This window comes from Poecile atricapillus, chromosome W, assembly GCF_030490865.1.
Source record: "Poecile atricapillus isolate bPoeAtr1 chromosome W, bPoeAtr1.hap1, whole genome shotgun sequence".
NCBI lineage: Eukaryota > Metazoa > Chordata > Aves > Passeriformes > Paridae > Poecile > Poecile atricapillus.
The window spans coordinates 23,513,278-23,539,273 of NC_081288.1; the positions used below are offsets into that span (position 1 = coordinate 23,513,278).

Genomic DNA, 25,996 nt, shown 5'->3' on the forward strand with positions numbered 1-25,996 from the left:
GTGATGGAAAATTTTAAAAAGTTAGTTCCTGAAAGCAGCATATTCCCAGTCATTGGAGGGACTTCTGTACTTGAAATGAGTAGTTTTATATTTAAGTAAAAGGGTGAGGTTTTTAATAAGGTGAATCTAATGAAGCATTATAATTTGTATTCTTATGTTCCCAAACTGGCAAGCTTTTAATACTGTAGTTTTTCCCTGTTTGTCTGTCATGTACTGTTGTTTTCTTCAGGATAGACTCCTTATTTTTTTTATTTCATGCATCAAAATCCCCTAGCAAGATGTCAGTTAATGCAGTTTGAGGAAATAAAACCTTATGGTTTTAACACTTTAGAAAGATGTTTGCAGAGAGATAAGAAAAATAAATAGAAACGTAAAGAGAGGTGTATAACTTTCCGATGGTAATAGATTTGAGAAAGAATCCTCCCATACTGTCATACTTCAGTTAGAAAATGTCTTCATAGATCTGCTAGGATCTAGTAAGAAAGGTGTTTTAAAGGGCACCAAACTTAATTCCATTCTAGTAACACAGTTGGGTCAGTTTTGCTCTTTAACACATCACAATGGTGCTTTCAGAGTTAATTAAGGAAAAAAAAGGTGAGAATTTTCTGAAGTATTAGGATAGATAGGACCAGGCTGGACGCCAGACTGAGACTGTTCTCAGCTTGTAGGTAAAAACCTGTTTGAGATAGTTCATGTGGACAGAAGAGACACAGGCTGAAGTTCAGTGTAATTTAGTGGAGGAGGTGGGAGGTAGATACTTGGTGTGCAGTTGTATCATTTGGCATCCTCCTGATCTGGTTTTCAATGTAAAGGGCAGGATAAGGGAATGGAGCAGGGAAAAGCTATATGTGACATCAGTGTCAATAGAAATATCTAAATACAAGGTGAGATTGACAGTAGTCTTGCACAGCTCATTGTGGAATGATGGGCTGTCCCAAATTTAGGTGTGAATTTTTAAATTTTGTCAGTTCAATCATGGCAAAGTGTTCTCTGTTAATTTTCTCCATGCTTAGAGCAGATGACTTCAGATGCTTTTGTGCAGACTTCTGACACAGGGTATGTTGAATAGCTGTTCTCATAGTGCACCCAGCACTGTGTTCTGCTATAGTTTACCAAAGAAAACTGGTTTAGTGATTCCCTTAACATTCAATATTTAGTAAAACAACAGAGAATACTTCTTGGGCATGTTCCCCCCAGTTTGTCTTCCACTTTACTCTTTTTTTTGAAAAGCTTAAAATGTATTTCTAACACAGTCAGATACATTTTCATGGTGCTTTTTCTTCTTGCTCTCTGTAGGTGAAAAAGTAGAAAATAAGCAAGTTCTTGTGAACAAATCTATGCCAACTGTGACCCAGACACCTCTGGAAGGAAGCAGTGTGCCTCAGCAGCCACAGTACAAAGATGTGCCAGTAACGTATGTTGCAATATAACTTTAGAGCTGGGCAAATTACATGAAGGAAAGGTGTTTGAGAAAATACTCAATTCTAGAAAATTCCCTTCTTCAACTATAACTGTATTTGGGTGTTGTTTGTTTAAGTGAAGATCAAGAAATTGGTAATATATGATGAAGCTTTTGCTGTCAAGAAGAGCCCGTGTGAAAAAAAAACATACCTTGTCTTTTACAAGTTCAACTTAATTCTCCCTTAGTTTCTATTGCAGCTCTTGAAACTTTTTCAGAAACATACTGTACTCTGCAACTTGTATGTAAATATGTATTTAAATATAAAATCCTTTTTCCTCATATACAAGTTCCATAAAGATTATTGTTTGGTCAGGAGCTTACCAAGACAGAGATAGTTGTCTGTAACTTGTGTTTGGTTCACAGAAGTAAAACCAATGTTTTGGCTTCTTTTACTAGCTACAAAGGTGCCACTGATTCATACATTGAAAAAGTAATGATTTCATCAAATGCAGAGGATGCTTTCTTGATTAAAATGTTGCTGAGGCAAACCAGACGTCCAGAAATTGGAGATAAATTTAGCAGTCGTCATGGACAGAAAGGTAAAGGACACATTTAATGAAAATAAATTCATGTTGTATATGCCTTCTATATGTACATAATGTATGTTTCCATTGATTGGTTAAGATATTTTATGAATACAGTGATAGAAGGCCATGTCAGGTTTTTTTTTGGTTAAGTTCACCTAATTTAGCAATGATCAACAACTCTCAGTTGATATATGACTCTGGAAAATTCAGTAGTTGCCCATTTTAAACAGGTACAGTGTTTTTGAGGTTTGATTGGGTCTTTTTTAAGTTACAGTTTGGATTTAGGTGATAGATTTGTCAGTGGGTTGTCAATAGAGAGACTGGAGAGGTTCTGAACGCACAGAAAAGATGAGAGATGAAATGGGATGTTTGCAGGTCTGTGCAGACATTCTGCTCTAAAGACAAGACTGCAGGTAGATAACTCAGAACCATGGTGTAAAAGGGAATCAAATCAGGAACACAACTAGGAGTGTACCAGCAGAGAGCAGAAAGAAAGGGAATGTTTTTAAAAAGACACCTGGGACATGATCTGGGAGCACCTCTGGATCTTAAGACCAAAACCTGAAAATGAGTACCTACTAGGAAACTGCTTGGTGGCATATAGTTCTCAAGTTTTAATGTTACTAGGAAAATGAAAATCAGGAACCTATTTCCATGTCTGCTGAAAAACAGCAGTGAACTCCCTTGACCTGAATGTGAAAAAATACAAGTGTCAGATCATCCTCTGAATCTCACAGTTGGAAGGTGCAGAAAAAGGGTATCAAGAAAGAAGTGACCGAAAACAATCTGACTGTACCAACTTAAAGGCATGTTTTGTTCCCATTGGTGTCAGTGTGGGACAGGTTTTGACATGTTCTGGTCATCCTGTACACTTGGGAGATGGAGATTTGTAATATTTGAAGCATGACCTTCTGTGTTAGTGTATGTGCCATGTTATTACCTGAGTGTTGTAATCTCGTTACATTTTTTAAGTCTTATTTTGGCTTGAGAGGATTACTTGGTCTCTTGTCAGATGTGATGGAAAGATGAAGAGGTTGATATTACCAAATCCTTCCCATTACAGCCCATACACCCCTTGTGATCCTGTCCTAATAAATACTGGCCAGGTATAAAAGCTGTGTCCCTGTCATGAGATGCAGAACTAACCACAGTAATCCACCTTGTTGTGGTGTCCAGGTTAGGACATCAGGACATCTACCTACAGCAGCCCTGTCAATCAGAGGAGGTAAAATGGGTGCAGAAGGCAGTAGTTGATCACAGTGACAGCTGTTTTCAGATACTGCCTCAAGTTTGTGTGTTATCTATAAGAATAGTCTGCACAGCCTTTCCCAGTACATCCAGCTCTCTGCAAGATCACCTGTAATTCCACAGTGTCTCTCCACGCACCCACAAAACTGGCTTTCGAAACTCTGTATTCTCAGGAAATATTTCCATTGTTTCTATTGTTATTAAGGAAGAGAAACTCTTCTGATAAGCATTGAAATGTTTTTCTTGATTGTATTTTCAAGATGGTTTTTGATCTAAAAATACAAAGCTGTTCCCACTGAGTTCCCCAATGATCTGGGAATTGCTATTGTTGAGGGTTTCAAAAAAGTAAAGAAGCAGCATTACATACTTTACTGTCCTTATAAAACTGAGTCTAGTTCTTGTGCTGCAGCCTTATAGGATAGTTAAGGTAAGTGAGGGGAGGAAGACTGTTAGCTTCAGAGGCAACCCAAAGGAGTTGAGCAATTGGAATGTTTAACTGCCCCATTCTTCCTTTTTTCAGGGGGGATCCTCCTTCATGAAGATTTTGTGTAGATTCTCTTTCAAATATTTTTCCAGTCTCATACACAATGAAGTTGTGCAGTGCTTAAAAAGTTAGGAGCACTGTTAGACCAAAGCCTATTTCTTGAAACAGTTTCAGCTTTGTCTAGTTAAACCCTTCTCCTTATAAGTGGTATGCAGTATTTTAGCAGCAAGTTATTGTATAACAATACAATCAGTACTGTGCAAGACAAATTTTCTTATTAGAATGAAAAAAAAACCCCTCCAAATTATATTAAAGAAGCTTCTTTTTTAATCATGATAAATATTTATAGGGATTTGCCTGAAAAATATACATGGGTTAGTTTTTTCTCCTAGTTTGGGCTATTAATGTGTACCTATGAGAATAGTTGAACAGAATGTAAATGAACTTTTTTTTTTCATATCCCTCCAAAAATTAAATTAAATTATTTATTTAATTTAATAAAAACATATATAAATATATATGTTTTTATATATTCCACGAATATAGAACCATGAGTGGCAGTGGAAGAATGACAGAAAGAAACAGAATTTTGTCAGGCAGGCTGTAGTATGGCTTTAGGGTGCTAAGGACCTTTCATATGACAAAATGCACCTAAGACATCTCACAATGTAAAGCAAGCAACCACCTGTGGAAATCCCATGGTAATGAAAAGCAATATTCAGAATTACTCAGAATGCTGTAGGAAACTTTGAGGGCACCCATAATTATACCTTGCATTACATCAGGTTAACAATGCCTGATCACCCTGCATCTGTTCTTGGGATACTGCTACTACTACTACTAATAATAATAATAAAAACCCAAGCCCATCACTTACTTAGAATGTGACTTTCAACTTGATTTTGGAGATATGAGTGGGAACATTGCAACAGTTGTGCTACAGAGTTTGCAGGCATGTCCCTGTTGCTGTCACATACATCAATCTGTAGTAATGCCTTGTGATCAGGGGAGTGATCATATTCCAAATTATTAGATCTTACTAGAACTCCTAGCCCTCCTGGCAGTAAACCTCTCAGTTCCTGTAGTGCATTATAGAAAAAGATGCTACAGTAAACATGAGAAAGGAGGAATATGGAGAAGATACATTTGATAGATACTAAGAAAAAAAATACTGAGAACAGAGCAGTTCACTGTTTTGCAGTTTAACTATACAATGAAGCAGCCAATACTGTCAACAGCAGAACTGGAGAAAAGACATGAAAAGGAAAATCTCCTTTGATAGCTTTTTAAAGTTACATCTGGTATCGTCCTCTGACATCAAACTGGGGAAGGATCAATCATATCAGAAGAATATAGACAATCGTGAAGCAGAAATCATAGTACTGACAGTTTAATTTTTTCTATTGAGAGAATTTTTAATTAGCTTTGAATTTTTTCTCTCATCTTGGTCTGAATGTAGGCAATTATGACTTCAAGTTTAATTTGTGACTGTTAGCTTTAAGCCTGCTATAGGGCCATTTAAACATATAATGAGCTTAAACTACCAAGTACCTTGGTTCAGTGAGAAGGAGAAAAAGCATATGTCTGTCTCCATTGTCAGTCTTTTTTGTGAAATAGTTATTTTCAAGAAGGGATACATGAACATGAGATTTGATTCCATGGAGTCACTGTAGTAGTGGGTTTTAAATAATTAAATATGTGTAAAATAAGAGAATGCACAAACCATGTCTCAAACTTTTTGATGGTCTTTTTCCTGTATTCCAAATTGATTTGTATTTCAAAGCTGTGCTTTGTCACTGGAGCAGAAGGAAGCAGAGTAAAGGAATTAGAAAGCGTCTGGGATACAACAGATTAAATCTCACAAACCAGCTTTAGCCTTTTGTTACAGAAAAGCCTTTCGTTAAATATGTAGGTAGATTTTGTAGGCCTCTGTAATAATACAGATCTATGTCACTGCCTCTGTATTTGCTGCCTTCTTTGTGTCCTCTCACATGTCAACACGGTATTGGCAAGGGTCACCACTTCTGGCCTGTCCACCACACCCTCTTTTCACGCGAGTCCGTGTTTTAAGTACACTCCTTCCAAGCTGCCTGTAAAAGGTTCCCTGTCCTTCAAGGCTTCTCAAAAAGAAGTATATGGGGAGAAGGAAAAAAAACACCAAACAAATGAGGCCACCATGTTGTGTTCTGAAATGCAAATATTTTTCTTTATTTTAATATTCATCTTCAAACTGGATGTTGCAGTAAGATCTTTGAGACTGGCATTGTCTCTATAGTCTGTAATGTCATTAAGCACCTAGTGGCTCACAAATAAATCCTCTCTGGTAGTTATATGTTTATCCTGAACTGCAGAACTTTGTTTTCACTGTATTGCATCATATATTTTCCAGAAGGATAAAAAAATCTCTTTTTGGGGTAATTATTTTGTTGTTTTAATCATGTATTCTTCAAGCAAAGTCACTTTTCAAAGCACAGAAGGCAAAGGGATTGTTAAGCTAAAGAAGCTTCATCTGAGTTCCATACAAAGTAAATTATTATATTTCCAGATTTCCTCTTGCTTTGCTACAAGTCACAATGAGGAAAAAGTTGGGCTCCTTTGATGTGAAAAAAAGCAATATAACACTTCTCTGAAAGAACATTTCTCAGTCTCTCATGTGAAAAAGGATTAACACCTCCAACAAAGGTCCTGTAGATCACAGAACTAAGCAGCAATACTGAACAGTATTCCTGAGGAGTGGAAAAACTGTATTTAAGCAAGAGATTGTTTGAACTGGCAAACAGAAGCTTTTTAATAGCTGAAGATCTAAGATAAAGGATTAAACCTTTCTGAAGTATCTGCACTTAAACAACTCTAAAGACAAGGAAGCAAGTTTAAATTCATGAAAGATCGTCTTTGTTTTCCTAAATGAACCATGTTCTTTAGTGTCAAAACAAAATCCATTCACTGCATTATCAGCTACATAAACTTCATGACAATACCACTCATCTACCTAAGCCTGACCTTGCTTACTTTTTGAAATTTTTATTAGTTTGAGCATCTGCCATCTGCTTTCCTAACTTCATAGTGAGATCAACTTATCTTTTTCCTTTTAATGGGCACTTGTACAGTACAGATAAGCAGAACATTTAAAATAAAATGCTAGTTTTAAATGGCTACTTGTGTAATTTCCCCCCATGTTACAAGTCAGAATTAGTACTTTATCTCTAATAGAACATCAGTGGGTTTATAGTAATTAAATGGCTGAAGTGGCATTAAAAAGAATTCGCTCTTAATCGACTGCAGGAATGTGGGATGATTAGTAGTTATTAGGCATCAGGGAAGGTAGGGATTTCTTGCCATATTTTTATCTTCAGAAGTTGTATTTGAGAAAATGTCAGAATGCCATTAAAACTTCCCATTCTGTTTTTTCTATTTGTTTTTAACAAAACTGCTGCTTAGTTCGCTGTCTTAAGAAGAAAATAACAGCATTTTTTATCTCAAGCAGCAAACAGGTAACCTTCTGACCTTTTCAGTAAATCCTCAACTGAACCTCTGAAATTAGGGTGATTTAGCATTTTATGGCACAGAATAAAAATCTCTAATTCTGTTTCCAAATAGTGTATCCTGAACACACATTTTATTAAGCTCTTGACTCATTCAGCCATGTGTATTTTGTAAAGTTCCTATGGTTATTGTTTTACAATAGCTGCTTCCAGAAGCATTGTAAGGGTTTCAATTAATCAGCTCTTTGTGTGCTTCAGACTATGCAAATTTATCACATCAGACCATTCAGCAGCTCATGGGAAAGCAGTGTACAAACTGTATTGTCTTCTAGCACCTCCTCTCATTTAGAGTGATGTTTTTAATAAGAAAACTAATCAAGTTTACTTATGCATTATTTATCTGTTAATTTTAATTCTGTTCTTTACCTCTTATGTCAAATGGGATGTAGCGAGTGATATGATAGATCAGTGAATGATTCAATATTGAACAAAGCTTATGTGATGCAGCACTTTTTTCTTCTAGACTTCTTTTATGCTTAGTTAGCCAACACAGTATGTAATTAGAGAGTTTTGAAGCAGCTGTACATTTTTTGTTCAGCCTTACTAATTTTTGCAAATGTGTCACTTGTCCGTAACATACAGCGATGTGTTACAGCTACAACTTTGCTTAATTATGTGATGTTGTCTTATTTCTCAAGAGTATTTCCAAATTCTGCTAAATCTGGCGAAGCTAAAATAGATGCCTTTCAAGTCAGTTTTAGCTCTTTTACCACCGTATCATTAGAATGAGTAAACAAGCTCGTTTAGTAATGTGCTTCTTTTTATCTTGCTGATAGAAACTGGTACTGCTGCTGCTTCTATTCACGTCGTCTCCTTTGCTCTCTAATGTCCCTCCTGCTGGTAGTAATTAGTTTTCTATATTAGGTTGTTTTGACTTATTTGATGATTTTTTTTTTTTTTCCATTTGGCATGTGTGTGTATAGAAGGCACCTTATCGTAGCCTGGTGAAAAACTTTCCCATACTGTTGTGTTCTGTCCCTGCCCCCTCCCGGCCGCCCCCCTTCCCCCTCTGCACAGAACCGAGCTTTTACAAGTCTGGCTGTGCTCGTGTTTGTCAGCAAACTGTAAAAGCAACCACACGAAAGGTACCAGCTCTGGAAACCTGAGTTTCTCCTGATTAGGAAAAGAAACTCAGACAAAAGTACAGGGGCAAGGGGCTCTTTATGCTGTCAGTGCCTTGTGGAGGTACATGGGTTTGAGATGCTGTCAGCATTGATGCTGATAGCATGTGTGGGGCTGGGGGCTATTGTGCATAGTCAGGGGGCTGTCATTTATTGGCTGCCATACAATAGCATTGAAAAACACTGCCTATGGCTGTTTTATACTTGCATGTTAAACCACTGTGGATGTCTGATTTAAGGTTATTCTAATTTAAACTGTTATCCTTGCATTAAGCTTCCATGCTTATTAATCCACTTTTTTTTCTTTTCTGATATTGTAAAATAATTTCTTAGAATTTTCTCTGATTTTCCTTCTAAGGTGACATTGCAAAATTGATACACAGAAAGTTTTTTTCTAGAATTTAATTTGTTTTCAATTGAAAAGAAATTACATGTAGCAAGTTACCAGATGCTTTCTTGCTCAAGCACATAACCATCTTGTTAATCCACATTAAAAAACACTTTTTGTTTTTTGTTTTGTCTGCAGCCTTTTCTGGTTGTTAATACTTGATTCTGGTCCCAGATGAGGCACCAGAATGCATAGGTGAAAGCCATTCAGGCCTACTGCAGTATGGAATTTAGTCTCAAGTTGAATTGCTCAATTCCAGATGCAGCATATAAAAATTGCGAGAGGAAGGGAAGTGGATGAAACCAAATTATTTCATGTGTCCTTTATGAATGCTGGGGATCAATTTTCATGTGATGTCTAAATCAGTAGAAATTAAGAAATACTAACTTCTAGTAAGAGCCACAGAGCAAAACAGCCTCCTAGTTTGAGTGTGCCTTACTTATGAATGCTGTATGGGGTGCAGTTGCTCAGTTATGAGATGCAGTTCGTACTTGAACAGGGTTTGGAACTTGAGGCTGTTTTAAATCCAGCCTCCTCTCCACTGTTTTATTAGCCAGTTGCAAATGATAATTCCACTCACATGAATTAATTCAACTGGTCACTTTTTTGCAGCTGTTGCCTTGCCTGGTACTGCTCTGCTGAAAAAAAAAAAAAAAAGAGTAGAAAATTCAGGAGCTTAAAGTGTAGATCTGCAAGCATTAGTCTCCTAAAGAGCTTCTGAAAGCAAGCGATTGCAAAATGAAATCAAGTTTATATTTTTGAATGAATTGCAGTTGCTTACTTTTAGAAGTAGCATTGTATATAGGAAAAGTATCTTTCAGCTTTTTTAACAGTTGAATGAACTTTCTTAAAACATAGGGTAGGATAGCTTCTCTGTCCTATTAAATACACACAGACATGCTATAGATCTGCTACAGGCTCAGCAACTTCTTAAAATACAGAAGCTTAGAACTGTGGCTTTATAGCTTTCCCTTTTTTTTTTCTTCCCTTTTTTCTTTCCCTCTGTAAAATAGAAACTTTATAAATGGCCTAGTGAGCTTCACATTTCTGGATTCTGTCTAAATATTTTGTTTTTAACTTCTAAGCTCATTATGCTGTCTTTGTGTTAACTTGTATTAAAATCTGTCAGCTATGACTGGTCTCATAACCACAGTCAGCGGACCAGAATAAGTTAATTATTTACTTGTGTCACTAGTGCTCTTCATCTAATGAAATGCACAGCTGTGTTAGATCTGCAGTTGGGTGTGTAGGTCCTATTGTTACACAAGTCAGCAGAGGGTAGAAGCCGCTATGATGGAGAGCCCTCAGTTCTTTCTGCTGTTCTGCCTTTCTGTGTCGATTTCATGGATCTTTTATCATTCACTTTCACACAAAACAAACAACACAGTGGCTGTCTGCTATGGGAACCAGCTTGGCATATAAAAGGTTTTCAGAGCCTAAAGTAATTTTAAGTTAGCTAAGATTTAATTCTTGGCTTACAGGTGCCGTGAAGTCCAGATGCAACCTAATGCTTTCTTAGATGTAAATGCAAATAAGGCAGATTGTATACACGATAATACACATATAACAGAGTATTTATGTATAAAATTTTAGGACAAAAAAAAAGCTGTGCAAGGAAGAGATAGTGGGTTGGTTTGGTTTTTTTGTTTTTTTTATTTTCAGCAAATGATTGCTGCTTGGCAGGGAGGGCTAGAAGGATGTTATTGATTTATCACAGTAGAACAATGAAAATTAGTTTCAATAGGTTTAAAAACTAAATGCAACAGCACACACCCCCTTGCCCCAGACAGTTTTTTTTTCTGCTCCCTTCCCCCATACTTACCATTCTCATTCTATTAACTACTGTCCCATACACCTATCCCTGTCTTGCTTGGACAGTGGAAGAGGAGCTCCCTCCTGAGCAGACGCCGATATCCCCCTGTGAACTGGCTGGTCGGGGATGCCTTTTTAGGGATGTAACCAGTACCCTCAGTCTTCCAGGAGCCCCCTCCACTCCAGGACTGTTCCCAAAGCATGCTCTGGCACAGTTGCAGCAGGCTGATCTCAAATAGCTTGCAGACTTTTTCAGCTCTAAGGACCTCTGGAAGAAATTGTCCAGCTGAAACAGTAGCTTTGGTTCAAAGGAGTATGGGCTTAAGCAGCTGCATTTTAGCACCTGAATTTGAATGTTAGATCTCTTGATCATTTATAGCTGCAGTATGTTGATTTGCAGAATTCACTATAGAAAATTGTAAGAGTTGGAAGGAAAATTTTGAGATGCATGATGGACATTTAAAATGAGTTTTCATGGTTTTGTTTATTCTTTCTGCAATATTTTTAGACTTTGGAGGGTTTTCTTTGTTTTCTATCTGTTACTGATAGAGACTGACAAAAGCTTCCAAAACTTTTAAAGGGACAGTTTGTGTTCATGGACTGACAAAATTAAAGCAGTCTGTGGAGTGGATTGCACTTTGTAATTCATTGATAGCAGTCTTTGCTCAGCAAACTGATGTTACCTGAAAAAAATCTTTGCTGCTTTTTATTTATTTTCTCCTACTTCTCTTTTCAGTCCCTGTCAAAGTCCAATTTGATATGTTTCTGTTGACAATATTTAGCAAAGATACATATGATAAATAAATTTCAAATCAATAATAATTCTGTATGTCCAGCGATATAAGCTAAGAGGCCAAATTTCTGAATGTTTTTCTTTCAGGAAATTATAGCATCATCTTTAAAAACGGTGTCTCTCTTGAGATATTCAGTCTGATTGGACAGAAGTTTCCAGTTGCTTCTGAAAATAGGATCAGCTGAAAATAGCTTTATCCCCTAATTTGCTAACACACAAATCACTGGGAGCATTATGCTAATATATTAGCTATTGTATTAGTTATATGCTAATTTTGCCAGTCCTGTCACAAGGGCTGTCTTCTAGTGTGCAGGTTGGGAGTACTGGTCATGGTAATGAATCTGGGTGAAAAGTGATCCATGAGAAAGAGAGGAGGAGGAAAACACTAAAGAAAATCTGGTGATGAGCATCAGCCCTGCTGGTGGTTTGCTCTTTTGTGAATTGAAATGTTTTCTCTTCTGCAGGGGTGTGTGGACTGATTGTTCCTCAGGAGGACATGCCATTTTGTGATACAGGGATCTGCCCAGATATCATAATGAACCCTCATGGCTTCCCATCGCGTATGACGGTGAGTGCTGCTGCCCGATTCACAAGACACTGTCCCCCAAGAGGGAAAGAGAAGGGATCACTCAGTAGGGACAATAAAAGCTTGAAGCATGATTTCACTGGGAATATTCTCCAGTCATCATGCCATGCACTTGCTCTGCTCTGAGTAGCCAGCCCTCTGTTTCACTGTTTTGAAACATCCTACTGTGAAAGAAGTAAGGTTGCAGGCTCTTCATGCATCACTCTCGTTTTCTTCTGTTTCAAGCTAAGAGGGATGCAACTGAATACTTCACTTGCACCCTTAGTGTTTGGAAATTTCTTGCTCTTCCTTCCCTATTGCCTGTGCCCATTAATCTGGCTGAGGCAGACTGTAAGGTGAAGGTTGAAGAGGAGCTTCAATTATAGATCCAGACCTATAAAACTTCTTAAATTATGCACACCTCCCTGGAACTGAGGTGAGTCTTGCAACTGTGCTGCAGGGTCACTGCCTGCTAAATACCTCACTGCTGCCCTTTATATGGGACCTCAGTGCTTCCTTCACACAACCTCTGATCTTTCTTCCTTTGTTAACATCTTCCCTTCTGTTCCCCTGGCTGCAGTGCAGCGAGTCAATCTCCAAGGCTGCTTCCTCCAGCAGAAGGCCACACAGATCATGCCCACTTTTCAGACAACTGGAAGAAGTGGAACTGCCTTGGGACATTAAAGGTGTTCCCAGACCTTGTGATGAGTCCAGTTTTCCCCCTTTACACAGGAGCACTCTCAGTTGGTTCTTGGGCTTCTTCCACTCCTCCTGTTGCATGCAACAGGCTGCCATCTGCCTAGCTTGTGCTGTGACCAATCCAGCAATGTGCCTGTCCTAATGACCAGGCTGCTAACTCTGCTTTTCTTCCACAGGTAGGAAAGTTGATTGAACTCCTGGCTGGAAAGGCTGGGGTGCTCGATGGCAGATTTCATTATGGAACAGCTTTTGGCGGCAGTAAAGTTAAGGATGTGTGTGAAGATCTTATTCGCCATGGTTATAACTACCTCGGGAAGGACTATGTAACATCTGGGATCACTGGGTAAGAATCTGCTCTTTAGATTTAGGTGTTTCAGGAGAGTGGGGAAATCCCGTTGAGACACATCTGAAAAAATTTTCTCATGTCTCAGAGCTTGGGAACTTTCTCTTGTTTGCAAACTGCTGTGAGATTGAGAAACGAGGCTGAAGAGTAGTGTGCATTTTTTTATTTCTTAGAAGTGTATTGTGGATCCACATTTTAAAAATTGCTGGTGTATGTGTGGCTGTAATGGGAATGAACCTTGTGGTACATATGAAAATTTCCCAAGTTTTACTGCCTGGAAAAAAAGCTAAAATCAAGACTTTCTTGCTGAGAGATAGAAAAAAATTCAGATTTCTGTCAGCAGAAAGTCTTACATATGCTTGGAATCAGATAAGCATTTTCATGTTGACTTTAATGGTACTGTAAATATGGATTTGGAGGCAAGCGTCTGTTCCTTGGGAATATTCTGTGTGTGCTCTTTTTTCCTTTTTTTTTCTTTCGATTACACAATGTTTCAGTCTGGCATAATACTCTAATCTGCAAACTTCCTGCTGTGTTGATCTGACTGGCTTCTGAGACACGGAGTTCAAAGAACATAAGATAGTTTAGGAACAGGAAAAGGCCATATGGCTTCACATGCCTGCCCTTCCAAAATGTATCTTAATCCTACCTTCCTGCTATTTTTATTATCCTTCCAGTCCCCTTCTTCTCAAGGAGCAAGTTTAGGTCTCTTTTGCAAGTTTTTTTTATATACTTTTTATTTTAATTGCCTTTCCTACCAACTTATTCCATATGTTGCTTCTCTTTTTGTTTTAGAGATACGATTTTGTTTTCTTTATTCGCTGCATATTCCATAAATTGTATATCATGTATCCTGGTCCTTGAAACACTTCCTGTTGGTATATTATGGTAGCTTTTAAAAAATCTGACTAATCATGTTTCCTAGGGAGAATATAATCATGTATCTAGCTCTAAAATCCCCCATCCTCAAACTTCAACTTTGTAGTGCCCTATTTAGAGACTTTGTTTAAGGACACTGATACTTTTTTCCAAGCAAATTACACAGGCTTAATCTGTTTGTTGTGAAATTTGAAGGCAGATTTCATAAGAATGTGAAAGTTTGCAGATTTCAAATGTCTAATGAAGTTTTATTATTTTCTTCACTAGTCAACTTTTGGAATAACACTGCATAATGTCAGTAATGACTGAAGTATAACACTTTCATCTCCTGCTTGTTTTACATTGCACATACCTTTTTTGTATTTTTTTCAAACCAATTAGTGGCCATGCTGAGTCTGTCAGTGTTAAATCTGGTCATTTTTAATGCTGAAGGTGGTAGCTGGGTGAAGGTGGCAGCTGGGAAATGACTGAGTGCTTTTCACTGGTTGCTTTCTGATCTTTAGGCGCTTACGCTCTTCTTACAGTTGGGGGTGTTTTAAACACAGAAATCTTTAGCCATACTCCAGCTCATAGAATGGAGTAACGAGTAACACCCTCTGTATTGCTCACAGATGTTCTCAAGCTGATGAAAGTGCCTAAATACGGTTCTCAAGAGCCTTTTCCCAGCTCATCTGAGCCCCCAGTGCCAGCCAGGGCAGCAGTCTTGTCCCCTGGATGCAGCTGCTGGGCAGTGCTGCCAGGCAGCTGCACTGATGCACAGCCACTCAAGGAGGGACTTCACCCTTCTGGGCCTTGGGTGTTGCCTCAGGGTACTGTGCAGGGAGAATTAGTGGATGAGGACATTGTCAGGCTCATAGTGTTCCAGTGCTAAGCAGTTCTTGCAAATGGAAATTTCTTAAAGTGCTCCTACAAAAAGGATCTTCTGAGCATTTTTGCTATAGGTATTTGCTTACATATGTGCTTACCTTTATGAAGGAATATAAAGAGAAGTACCTTAAGTCACTCTTCAGGGTCTGACATATTTATAGTCCTTCCCGGCTACTGATGACACTGTTGAAACATTCCTGTAGATAGAGGAGGGACTTACCATGGTACAGCTGAAACAGGTACCTGCAGCTATAGGAGCATGTCTGCACAACGTGAGACCAGAGTTCAGGAGCTTGTTCCTTGCTGCAATGGAGACAGCAGCATGTGGTGCTGGCAGTGTACTGTCCCTGTGTTCAGAAGATTTCCCTGGAAAGGGTTTCAAACCGATTGCCCAGAAAGCCCAAACACATTTTTCTAGGACTCATCATTTCCAAATTATTTCACATTTCTTCTGTACATGACACCTTTGCCTCTTTTAAGGTAGATGCGTGCTAACTGTGGATGTTGGTTTTGCTTTGTTTTTTATTCTTTCAGGGAGCCTTTGGAGGCATATATCTATTTTGGTCCCGTGTATTACCAGAAACTGAAGCACATGGTGCTGGATAAAATGCATGCAAGAGCTCGAGGACCCAGAGCAGTGCTCACCAGGTATTACAGGCTAAGCACAAAATTCTTGTGTACATGCAGAAGTGTGCCCAGTTGACCCATTGCTATAAAAGAAAGTTTTTTACCTTGTGATATTTGGTACAAAGTGCTATGAACTGTTATTACATTGTTGCAAACTAAAAACTCTGACAGTAGACTGTGGCAGGAGGTTGTTCTGAGGGTTCAGGTGTGCCCTGTGTGGTTCAAAACTTGAGTTTGCTTCTCAAACTTCTGCTAGCAGCTGGTAAAAACACCATCTATGATTCACAGTACATGCTGTGGGTCGTTCATGTCAAATAACTCATATCATAGGTATTTTAAGAGGTTTGTTTATTCTTTAACATTTTTACTTTTACAAAATCAGTTCTGAGTAGAAGGAAAAAATTTTAAATTACGGTCTAATATTTCAACACTTTGAGAAAACCTTTGGGGAAATTGAAGCTTCCTGCTTTTACTGGTGCTACTTACTTTTTCTCCTTAAAGCCAAGGTCTGTGTCTGCTTGCACTCATGTTCAAAGTTTCTGATATTCTTTGCTCACAAAAAAGAGTTTAGTGGCACAGGCTTTGCTTTGGGGATGCTTCTGAGGGGTCATTTAGTTCACTTCTCTCCATCACAATAATATTGTTTACTGAAACTTGCCAGAAAATTAAATTCCAGCTAATCTTGTATATTCTAGTGAAGATTATTCCAAACGTCCTTTTGCCAGTTTTTCTGGGTTACTATGTAGACCGTTATACCTCACCTCCTGCATGGTGGTATTCTTCTTTTTGAAGAATCAGTCAAACCTTGTACTGATTCTGACCATAGAAATCTTTGTACTGTTTTTAAGATGTAAGCACAGTCGTGTCTATCCCACCCTTACTCTTCCCTATAACAAGCATGATTTGTATTCTTTAATTCTTCATTTATTTTTATGCCTCTGATCATGTGAGGATGCACCACTCTTGCTTTGCCTGGCTGCACAACAGCTTTTACTAAGTGCAGCTTCTACCTATTGATGTGCTGTTAGAGAAAGGAGGGGCAGGTGTCTGCTGTAGAGGTGTCTTCCTCTTCGGCTTTTCATTGCTTATTTCCTTTCCAACCTCACACTGGCTATAGGACAAACTTATGCTTTCCATGGAAATAAATACCAGTGGTTGAACTGGAAAGGAAATCAAGAAAAGATTTTGTAATTTGTCTGAACTTTTTCATCAACCACATTGAGAAAAGGAGGTGTAGCACAACCACAGCTGCTTGCCTATATGAACATAAATTATATTCCCAAATAATATGCTGTCTGCCCCATTTTCAGTGTGTTAAGCATTATATTGGTCCTTCACATGAAAGTGAAAACACTCTGTCTTAGCTAACAGTACACAGGATTTACTAGAACTCCTGGCTTACCTAAATCCCTTGATCTGCCTTTGTGTTGCCTCCTCAACTTCTCAGCTGTTTAGAGATACTGAATTTAAATGAAGCCTAAATACCAAGTCAATGTAATGTTTATATGTAAAGGTGAAGGTTGTGTGATTTCCCCCATCCCTTACTTTCTGCAAATTCTTTGTTCAATCAGTAGCATCATATTGTGTAATTAGGGCTCCTTATTTGACTTTCAGGAATGCTAGTGGATGTTCAATTTATGCTGCCTCTTGACTATTCTTTCAGGATTTTTTTTTGTCCTCAAATAATTAAACATTTGTTACTGCCATTGCCTCTGCTGAGAGAGTCGGCATTGCCAGCTTTCATATTCGCTATTGTTTTATCATCCATTGCACTTCCTGGAGAGTAGATTGCATCTAACATTCTTTTTTGATTTTAAAAGTAATCCTGTAACAGTTTCCAACGTGGAATTTGGCCGTCATTGTCTTGAAATGCATTTTATTATATATCAAATGTACCCTAAGTGACAGAGCAAAGCTGTATTTCCATCTGGAATAAGGCAGAATACTTGAGCTTCCTGATCATTACTGATTCTAGCTATTGTTCTGATTAAAACAAGACTTTGCAGAATTGCAAAGCAGCACTCTTTGTCAACATGGTCAAAAGCCACCAGGATGTTGCCCTCTGGAGTGGTACTCAAAATGAAATACAATCCTTAATTTCAATGCCATGGGTAGTTGACGATCTGTAACACAGTTCTATATGTGGTGCTGCCCAGATACCAGTCCTGCTGAATCTTTTTAGTAGATAAGCTGCTTTTAATTCTCCTTATAAGTGAGCAATGTGAGCTTTCTGCGTGTGTATTTGTTTTGATGGACATGGTCAGAGCTGCTACCTGTGTGTCTTTGTGCATGTCAGATGTGCCAGGTCCTGTTGTGGTGCAGGGGAGCAATGGGACAGACACCACTCAGGGCTCCCCTCTGTGCTCTAGGGCTTTGGGAGCAGGGGATGCCCCCCTCCTCCTTCTTCAGGCAGTGTTTTTTAGGTAATGTTCCACTTCTTGGAGATCAGTGCTTCAGCAAACAACTCCATTCAAACTAATCACTAGTTTTCCTTATCAGACACAAGGGAGATCTGCTGAGACCATGGAGGCAGACTTATTTCTCCCTCTGAAGTGAAAACAAGGAATCACCATTCAGCTGAACCCACTGTTCTTGCAGAAAATGCAGAATTAGTGCCAATAAATTCTTAATGTGCTTAAAAACACTGAAGTTAATTGGTTTATGATTTTTTTTTCTAAAGGCAACAGTTAAATAGAATGAAGATCACTTTTTTTATTATTATTTAAAGCATCACTGCATTTTATTTAGCATTTGAGGATTTTAAGAACTTAGGTTTTTCCTTAATATTAAAAATACCTCTTTTTAATGATATTCCCAATCTTATTTTCAAGAGTCTGCTTTGTTTTCTGATGTTATATTTAGAATAAAGAAAGAAGTTAGTTGCCCAGGGCAACAGCTGCAGTGTACATGTGTATAGTGGGAAAGGGGAAGAACAAATGCTTTATAAGTACTGTTTTAACATTTTAAACAACTTTTTGTATGAGGAGTTTTAAAACTCATGTGAGCTGGAAGAAGAATCTGATAATCTTAGGAAGCAGAAGAGAGACTCCTTTCAAAGGTTCAATCTCAATATTGAAATTTTTGGCACTTTAGAAAACTACATTTTAGGTAGGCAGGATTTTGATTTGTTTTCTTTCAATGAGATCATACTGCCAGTGTGAGTGAAACTTAACAGCTAAATGTTCTAGTTGGGGTTTTTTTTGTTTGGGGAGCTTTTTGTGGTTTTTTATAATGGAATTTCACCTGCCGTAAAAATCTTCACCCTGTATCTGTTGGAAGACCCATGGCATATCTATGTATGGAGTTGAGGTCCTGTACTATACTTTCTCCGGAGATTTTATCCTGTCAGAATTGGGGTGAGATTATTTAGGCTCAAATTTGTAAAACTATTTTGTCATTTTGTCCTGTAGAACAGCACCAGGTGAAACTTCTGAAAGCAGTCTTGAGTATTAAATAGTATTACAGAAGTCAGTTCATAAAAACAGCTTTGGCACTTCTAGCACTGCAGCAAATGCCTGATTCCTTGGAGGTCCAAACTGCTTTTAAAATCTGCCTCCTGACACTTCAGAAGAGAAACTGCATTCACCACAGGGTTAGTCCTTTAAAACAGCAGTGGTGGTGCCATCGTCTGGGGAGGGGGCCCTGGGGAGTTTAATCAGGATGTAAACAACTTCTATCCATTCTTCCAACACTGGGAAAACCAGAAGGTTATATGAATGAAAAGGACAATTTGAATTACAAGCAGATTAGTTTTAAGGTTCCAGTGTGGTCAGAGTAGGAGAAACTACTTCCCCCTAAAAACAAATACAATTTGCATCTTTAGAAGATATTTTGGTCTGGTAATTAGACTAAGTTTTTACATGTTACAAAGGATTATTAGCTGTTGAAGGCTTTCAGAAATTCTTTCCTGTGGTTTGCAGCAAGTTGGCAAAATCTTAATTTTTACTATCTTTAGTAAGCTTAACAAATTCAGTTGTTGGAAATAATAGAAACAAAATATTCTCCAAAAGTAATGGCCCAGATCTGTAATTGAATATTTTAGGTGGATTACACTGCTACAAGTGTCAGAAACAGCACATAAATGTGAGGTTTCAGGGAGCAGTGAAGCTCAGTAACTTCTTTTAAATTCCTTCTCTTTGCTGTCATGTTTCAGGAATACTAAGATGTAAATATTCATTTAAATGCATGCAGTATATTAGTGCTGTAGGAATTCATGATTGTTTTTGCTTCATAGTTTGCTCTGATATTTGCAACCTAAGTACTACATCATTGTGCTGGTACATGAGTGTAGAACTGATACTATGAAATTGCAGAATGACAAACAAGTTTAAAAGTTTTGATTGTGTTCAACAGAAAAATTGGCTTAAGCAGTCTTAATGTTAGATAATATACAGTACCTTATTTTTTTACCTCAAAATCTTCAGTGTATACTTGATTGCTTTATTAAAATTTTTCTCTAGCATGATAAGGACAGGGAATCTCCCCAGACAATAAAATAGGAGTTTGACTTGTGTAGAGGAACCTATAGAATGACTATTAACCATCATACATGAAAAAAATAAACTAGATAAATGTTACTTTAAAAAAAATAGCATTTCAATCATGAGTTAGCAATATGTGTACTACTTGTTTGCTGACTTATTTTGGTATTCTCTCACAGATCAAAACCATCTTTATTTTTGAAATCAGCTGTAGTTCAGCTGAAACATTAGGTTGATGATTGATTCATTAGCTGCTGAATATTGTTTCATTTTGTTAGCTACGCATGATAGTGTCTCATCAAGAAAGACTGCCAAATCTGTGTCCAGATTGTCTTGGATTCTCTTTGAAATCTTTTTGTTTTCACTTATTTAGCTGCATTCTGTGAGGTAAAAAGCTGTGGCCTGATGCTGTAGTTGCCACTTACAGAACTGCGTCATATTGTGGGTACAGGAGCAACACATTTGTGAGATCAGCAGCTCTGGTTTCTAAAGTCCATCAACCCCTGTGTTGTTCCTACAGTTTGAAGACAGGCTGGAGTCATAGAATGTATGTTTTGGAATACTTACGACATTTCCCAAATATTTATTTCTAAGGCAACCCACTGAAGGTCGATCCCGTGATGGTGGTTTACGTCTTGGAGAGATGGAACGGGATTGCTTGATAGGTTATGGAGCCAGCATGCTTTTATTGGAGAGACTGATGATTTCAAGTGATGCCTTCGAAGTGGATGTTTGTGGGCAGTGTGGCTTGCTGGGGTACTCTGGATGGTAAGTTGTCAAGTGCCTCTGTGTAACAGAACTGCCCTTGGTTACAGTGCTTTGAGTTTTCAAGAGCTGACAGGCATCAATTAACAGTCCCATGCACTTCAATCAAAAAGTTAAAAATTGGTGTTTGGAAAAATGGTGACAGGGGATGGTTCTTTATTGTGGTCTGATTGAAGTTAGGACTGAATTGAGTGTGTAGTCAATGAGCCAGGGATCTCTCCTGTTGTGGGGGCAGAGGTGTTCTCTTCCACAGCCAGGCTGTTCCCTTCAATCTGTCTGCTGACCTTCCATCCCACTGCTGACCTTCCATCCCACCCTTGCAAGGAATTATCAAGCACCCAATCCCAGATATTGTCTATATTTCGAAAGGGGAGAACAGCAGTGTCAATGTACTTGATGCTTCTGCCAGCAGAAATGAGGATACTGGCTGGGCTAGTCACACATACTCCTGCTACAATCCCATGTTGACCCTCACAAGGCTGAAGAGTGAAAGTGGGTACAGAAGAATAGGAGAAAAAAGCAATATCCCCTGCTTTCTTGTTCTCTAGCTATGGGGTTCATAATCCCATGCATTTGGTTTTCTTTGACTGTGCCCCTCTGTGCTGGTTTTACCTTTGCAAGGCATTTTGCCTAAATTTTTTTTTTTTGCTTTTGCTTTGTAGTCTTGTAAAACAAGGAAAGCCTAATGCTTTCCTCCTAAAAGCATTAGGCAAATGCATTGATCCCATATTGGAGCCTGAGAGACAAGCAGCTGTCTGTTTGGAAATTCAGCTGGCTTCTGCCTGAATGCCTTCTCCCTAGGAAACTTCCCTCTAGGCTGGCTAATGGTCTTGCTGTCTTACTCTGAGACCAGACTCTGAAACATTACTGACTTGGTCTCCAGAAAACAAACTGGTTTTTCATGTAGGGGAAGCATAAAACTGGATGTCAAAGTTGTATGGAGCTCATCACGTGTAACACACTGGGTTTTCTCTCCGGCAGTTTTGAGATGTTAGATTTAAATTTGTCCCGTAGCAGGCTGAAAACGCTATTATTAGAAGATAAACAAACTTCTGTTTATAGAAGGGACTATAGATAGTCTTAGAGGCGAGGGAGATGTTTTGCTTTGACCTGGCAAGCAGAAAACAGACATGTGAAACCAATAGGAATTTGAGATACAAGATTATTGCAAGCTTTGCAAAAAACAGGTGACCTGAAATCCCATGACTAAGGGAAGAAAAAATAAATGGTGCACGTTCAAATTACAATTTACTCCAATATTTATATTGGGGAAAGATGGAGAGTTAGAAGGAGGAGGAGAAAGATAAATTTCTAAACCTCAAAAGACCACAGTTGGAAACTTGCTGCATCTTGGATATCAGCATCAATCTATTGGGAAAGGCAGGAAATTGGACTTTATTCACTTCAGTACCTCAAGACTGATTTTTCCATGATACACTGAAGTAGGAAGGTATATTCTCAGTTTGTTGATGTGTAAAGGTGACAGCTACTGTTTTTGCCCCTGGTCAGACCTTTCTTCTGAAGTCTTTCTGGCCAGAAACCAAGCACCACCTTTGTTTGCTCACAGCAGCAGCAGCTCTGCTCCTGGGGGAGCAGATGTTCGGACAGAGGTGGGTAAACACATGTAATCCAGAGGAGAGATGAGCCCTTCTCTGAGCATCCTGCTGTGATTGGTGATTTTCAGCTGGGCATGGTCCTGCTGGCTCTTGTGCCATAACTCTTTTTGAGATTCCTGTTTTTCTTGAGGGTGTGTTCAGTGTATGTAAGAAGGGAAGCTTTTTTCAGACCCAGGTCTTAAAACTACTGCAGTGCAAATAACAATCATAGGAAGTAGTGTGAAAGGAAGGACATGCCAGAAGTCAAAGAACCAACCACTTCTAACTGTGTAAAGCATTGCCTTTAAAAAACCTCACATGCAGATGTAGCTCAATTATATTTTCAATAAGACCATGACTTTCAGAGCAGTCCTTTAAGATTTTTCAGAATCCACAGGAAGTAAGAGGACCTTGAAGAAAATCAGGAATTTGAACTTTAGAAGTAATACTACATTTTATTTTTAAGGTGTTGCTAATACGTTTCATTTTTTGAAGTTCCTAGCGAAGTTTAGTAACTCCTTAAATAATTGTGAAAGAAACTACTGTCTCAGACAGAGCCAGACATTCTTGCAATCTGATTCTGTGAAAAGCTGTCTGATGTGTGAGGGTAATCAATAAGAGAGCTTCTACTAAATTTTATACTGAGTCTACCAGTATCTGAAGTAAGTGGCCCTATAATGAGCATCACAGTAGAGACGAAGTCATTAAGAGAAACTTCCAAATGGGCCTTTTCAGTGACTCAGGCATTAATAAGACATTGCTGCAAGAAACCTTTTAGAAACATTGTTTGTGGCTAGCATTAAGGGCACTTGTCTTATGGAAGATGAGCCGTTCCTCTCAGACAAGGACTAACCCCCTGGGTACGTTTTCTGCAAGATAGTAACAGCAGATCAGTGTTGGGCCTGAACTGGTATTTTCACAGGGGAAAGGGGCTCCTGTGGCAGTGACAGAATTTGTCCCTGTAAAAAATTTGGTTGAAACTTACTATGATTTACTGGGTTTATGCAGATTTTCAAAGTTAGCTGTTGCACAGGTGCTTAGGAACAGAACACCACTGAATGTAATGAGCAAAATTTGGTCCTTTTTTGATGATAAGTTGAGTTAGTCTGATCTCTCTAGCCTTTCAAAATATACATGAAGAAAAACTTGGTTTCTGGTCCATTGATTCAGCCTTGGATGGTAAAAGTTGCCTTTTTTTTGACCTGTTTAATGTCAATTCTAATACCAAATGGTCTTTCAAGTATTTGTTTCTGTGACCTCTGTGTGATGCAGTTTTGTGCTTACTGCACCTTTCTGGGTGGTCCCCCTCAAGTACAAAGCAGGCCCAGAATGGTGTAGCTTTGAGCCTGGGTGCAGTGAGTGGTCTCTGCTCCTCAGTCCCTAGGAGATGTAATCAGATGCCAGACATGTGCTCACAGCAGAGAAGTTGTGTCTCATCAGGCTTCCAGGGCCTGCAAGGAATTCTATCTCTCCTATTGAGAGCAATTGCTTGCTTGCCATCGCTGGAGAACAGCTCCCATTTAGGTCACTTCCTCCCACCATAAAATGTACCTATCCCTATAAATGCTGACTAGGGGAGTAGTTATAAACCTGCAATTGACTGTGAGCCTAATTCTGTACCACAGAAGCCTTCAGTTTTGCTAGTTCTTCCTTAATTGGATCTTCAGACTTTATGCCAGAAATATAAATTTGAAACACAGGAACAAAAAAAGCTTTGTTAGACCATTATGAAGTGCTTAGTCACTCTGTGTTCCCAAAGGAGTGGCTTTCTCAACTCTCCAAAAACAGAAAACGGAATATGCAGGAGAATGAAGAAATAGGGAGGTTGGAAATGGATATTTATTAGAAGTGTTTTCTACCACCACTGAATTTGAGTCCCAATACTGCAAAGATGGCTGACTAGCCTATTATATATTATATAGTCAAGGCTATATCTGTATGACAAAAAATCAGTTTCCTTCTGAATTTTAAGATCACTAGAGCAAAGAGCACAAAGAATATGTGTTTAAAGCAGTTTTACTGAATTTCTATGCTGACTAATATTTAAAGATGTAAGATGAGAAGTGCCTCTTTTCTGGAAAGTGTAATGGTTTGAGACATTATAGGGTGAAATTGCATATAAAAAACTTTCTTTCTTCCTGACTCTTCTTTTTGTGACATATATATAACACAGAAATTGGACCATTAACCACTTTTTCAGAAACACTTAGCTTTGTTCACCTCCTTTCTGTCACTGTGCAGTGCTGAATTTGTTGACACTGAGTGCTGAAAAAGCAGAAGTCGGTGCTGTTAGCTCCTGAGCATTGTGATTGCCCTCCTACAAAAGTGCAGATTTAACATTAAACTCCTACTGATTTCAGTCAGATTATTTAAAGACTTAAAGCTATGACTTAAGCACTAAAATGTGTCTCAAGCATTTGGTGCTTCTAGGACTGTGGCCAATGTTTAAATGCAGATGGACAAAACAACAGTGGCTAGTGGCAATTGGGTTTTTTCAGCAGAAGTTATGGACCAACTCTAACTTTCTTTCTGTTTGTTTCCCTAGGTGCCACTACTGCAAATCATCATGTCATGTGTCTTCTCTGCGCATACCTTATGCCTGTAAACTCTTATTCCAAGAACTGCAGTCCATGAACATCATACCTAGGCTAAAACTAGCTAAGTACAATGAATGAACAAGATTAAAAAGACCCAAAAAAAGTACCTTAAGGAATTGAAATCCAGCATATCTAACTCAGAGTTTTTTTGGTGAACAGGAATAAACTCTAAAACTGGAGTGAGGGGAGGTTCAAGACAGTAGGAAATTTTTCTTACATATCCTCCTTGTTTTTAAGCTGACATGGAAGAGTCTGTCAGTGAAACACACTAGGAGCAGTTGTGAAGCATTGATTAGTCATGAACGGGACACGTGGGAATTTTGGAATAAGGCCTTGGTCCAGCAAAGCACTTGGATCACTTCAAAAAATCCCATGCTTGTGTTTGAAAAGGTCTTTGCTGGACTAGGTCTTAAGCACAGCTAAATATACATCTTATTCATAGAGGTTAAAAATGTTTTCCAAACAATTATAATAAATGTTTTAAGTAATACTGGCTAAATGTTGATAGTTGTGTAAGGATGGTAAGGCCTTATAATGTCTAAACCATTTTCTGTTCCTAAAGCAGTTTGCTAAAGCATTAAAGTTTTCTAAAGAAGTGTCAGTGTTAGAGAAATGAAACTTCTTTCTCAAGAGCTTGAGATTTTGAGTGCAATTTCAGCATGCAGATGCATTTGTGTGCCAGTGATGGTGTGCTTGTACAGGTAATGTGCTCTCAACTGAATGTACGCAGTTTCCATGAAGTTCAGGGGAGGAGGTGACTGCATATGTAGCAAATGCATGATACAGCACACAGATACCCATTCCATTCCTACTGAGGGTAGCAGGTCTGATAATACACTGGCTCAAAGTCCTGAAAAAACAGGCTGCAAACACTAAGGAGTGATCATTACCTGGTGTGCTGTCAAAGGGCTCTAGAGCGTTTTTAAAAATATGAAGATAGACAAAACACTTTAAGAACAAAACAAAACCAAGCCTATGAAGAAGAACAAATCCTTCTCTGACAGTGAAGCAGGTTTGAGTAACCTGAGAGGATTTAGAAAGGGAACAACTGGATTTTTTCATGAGGTCTTAAGGCCTAGAATTAAAGCAGTGGATGAACTAAGAACCATTTAGTTCCCTAAACTAATGAGCCCTTACTCAGCAAAACACGCAGTTAACTTTTTAAGCAGAGGACATTGACATGTACAGACTTCATCTGTCC

General features: G+C 38.5%; 1 protein-coding gene across 1 annotated transcript in view; it reads left to right on the forward strand.

The window, feature by feature from the left end:
- The window catches only part of LOC131592219 (DNA-directed RNA polymerase III subunit RPC2), a 71,713-nt gene extending 46,367 nt beyond the window's left edge, over positions 1–25,346 (forward strand). The window contains exons 22-28 of the mRNA XM_058863600.1: positions 1,297–1,414; positions 1,859–2,001; positions 11,842–11,945; positions 12,818–12,984; positions 15,265–15,378; positions 20,433–20,606; positions 24,744–25,346. Coding sequence (XP_058719583.1) covers positions 1,297–1,414; positions 1,859–2,001; positions 11,842–11,945; positions 12,818–12,984; positions 15,265–15,378; positions 20,433–20,606; positions 24,744–24,873 — 950 coding nt within the window. The 3' untranslated portion in view covers positions 24,874–25,346. The remainder of the gene's footprint in view (positions 1–1,296; positions 1,415–1,858; positions 2,002–11,841; positions 11,946–12,817; positions 12,985–15,264; positions 15,379–20,432; positions 20,607–24,743) is intronic.
- The last annotated feature ends 650 nt before the right edge of the window (positions 25,347–25,996 follow it).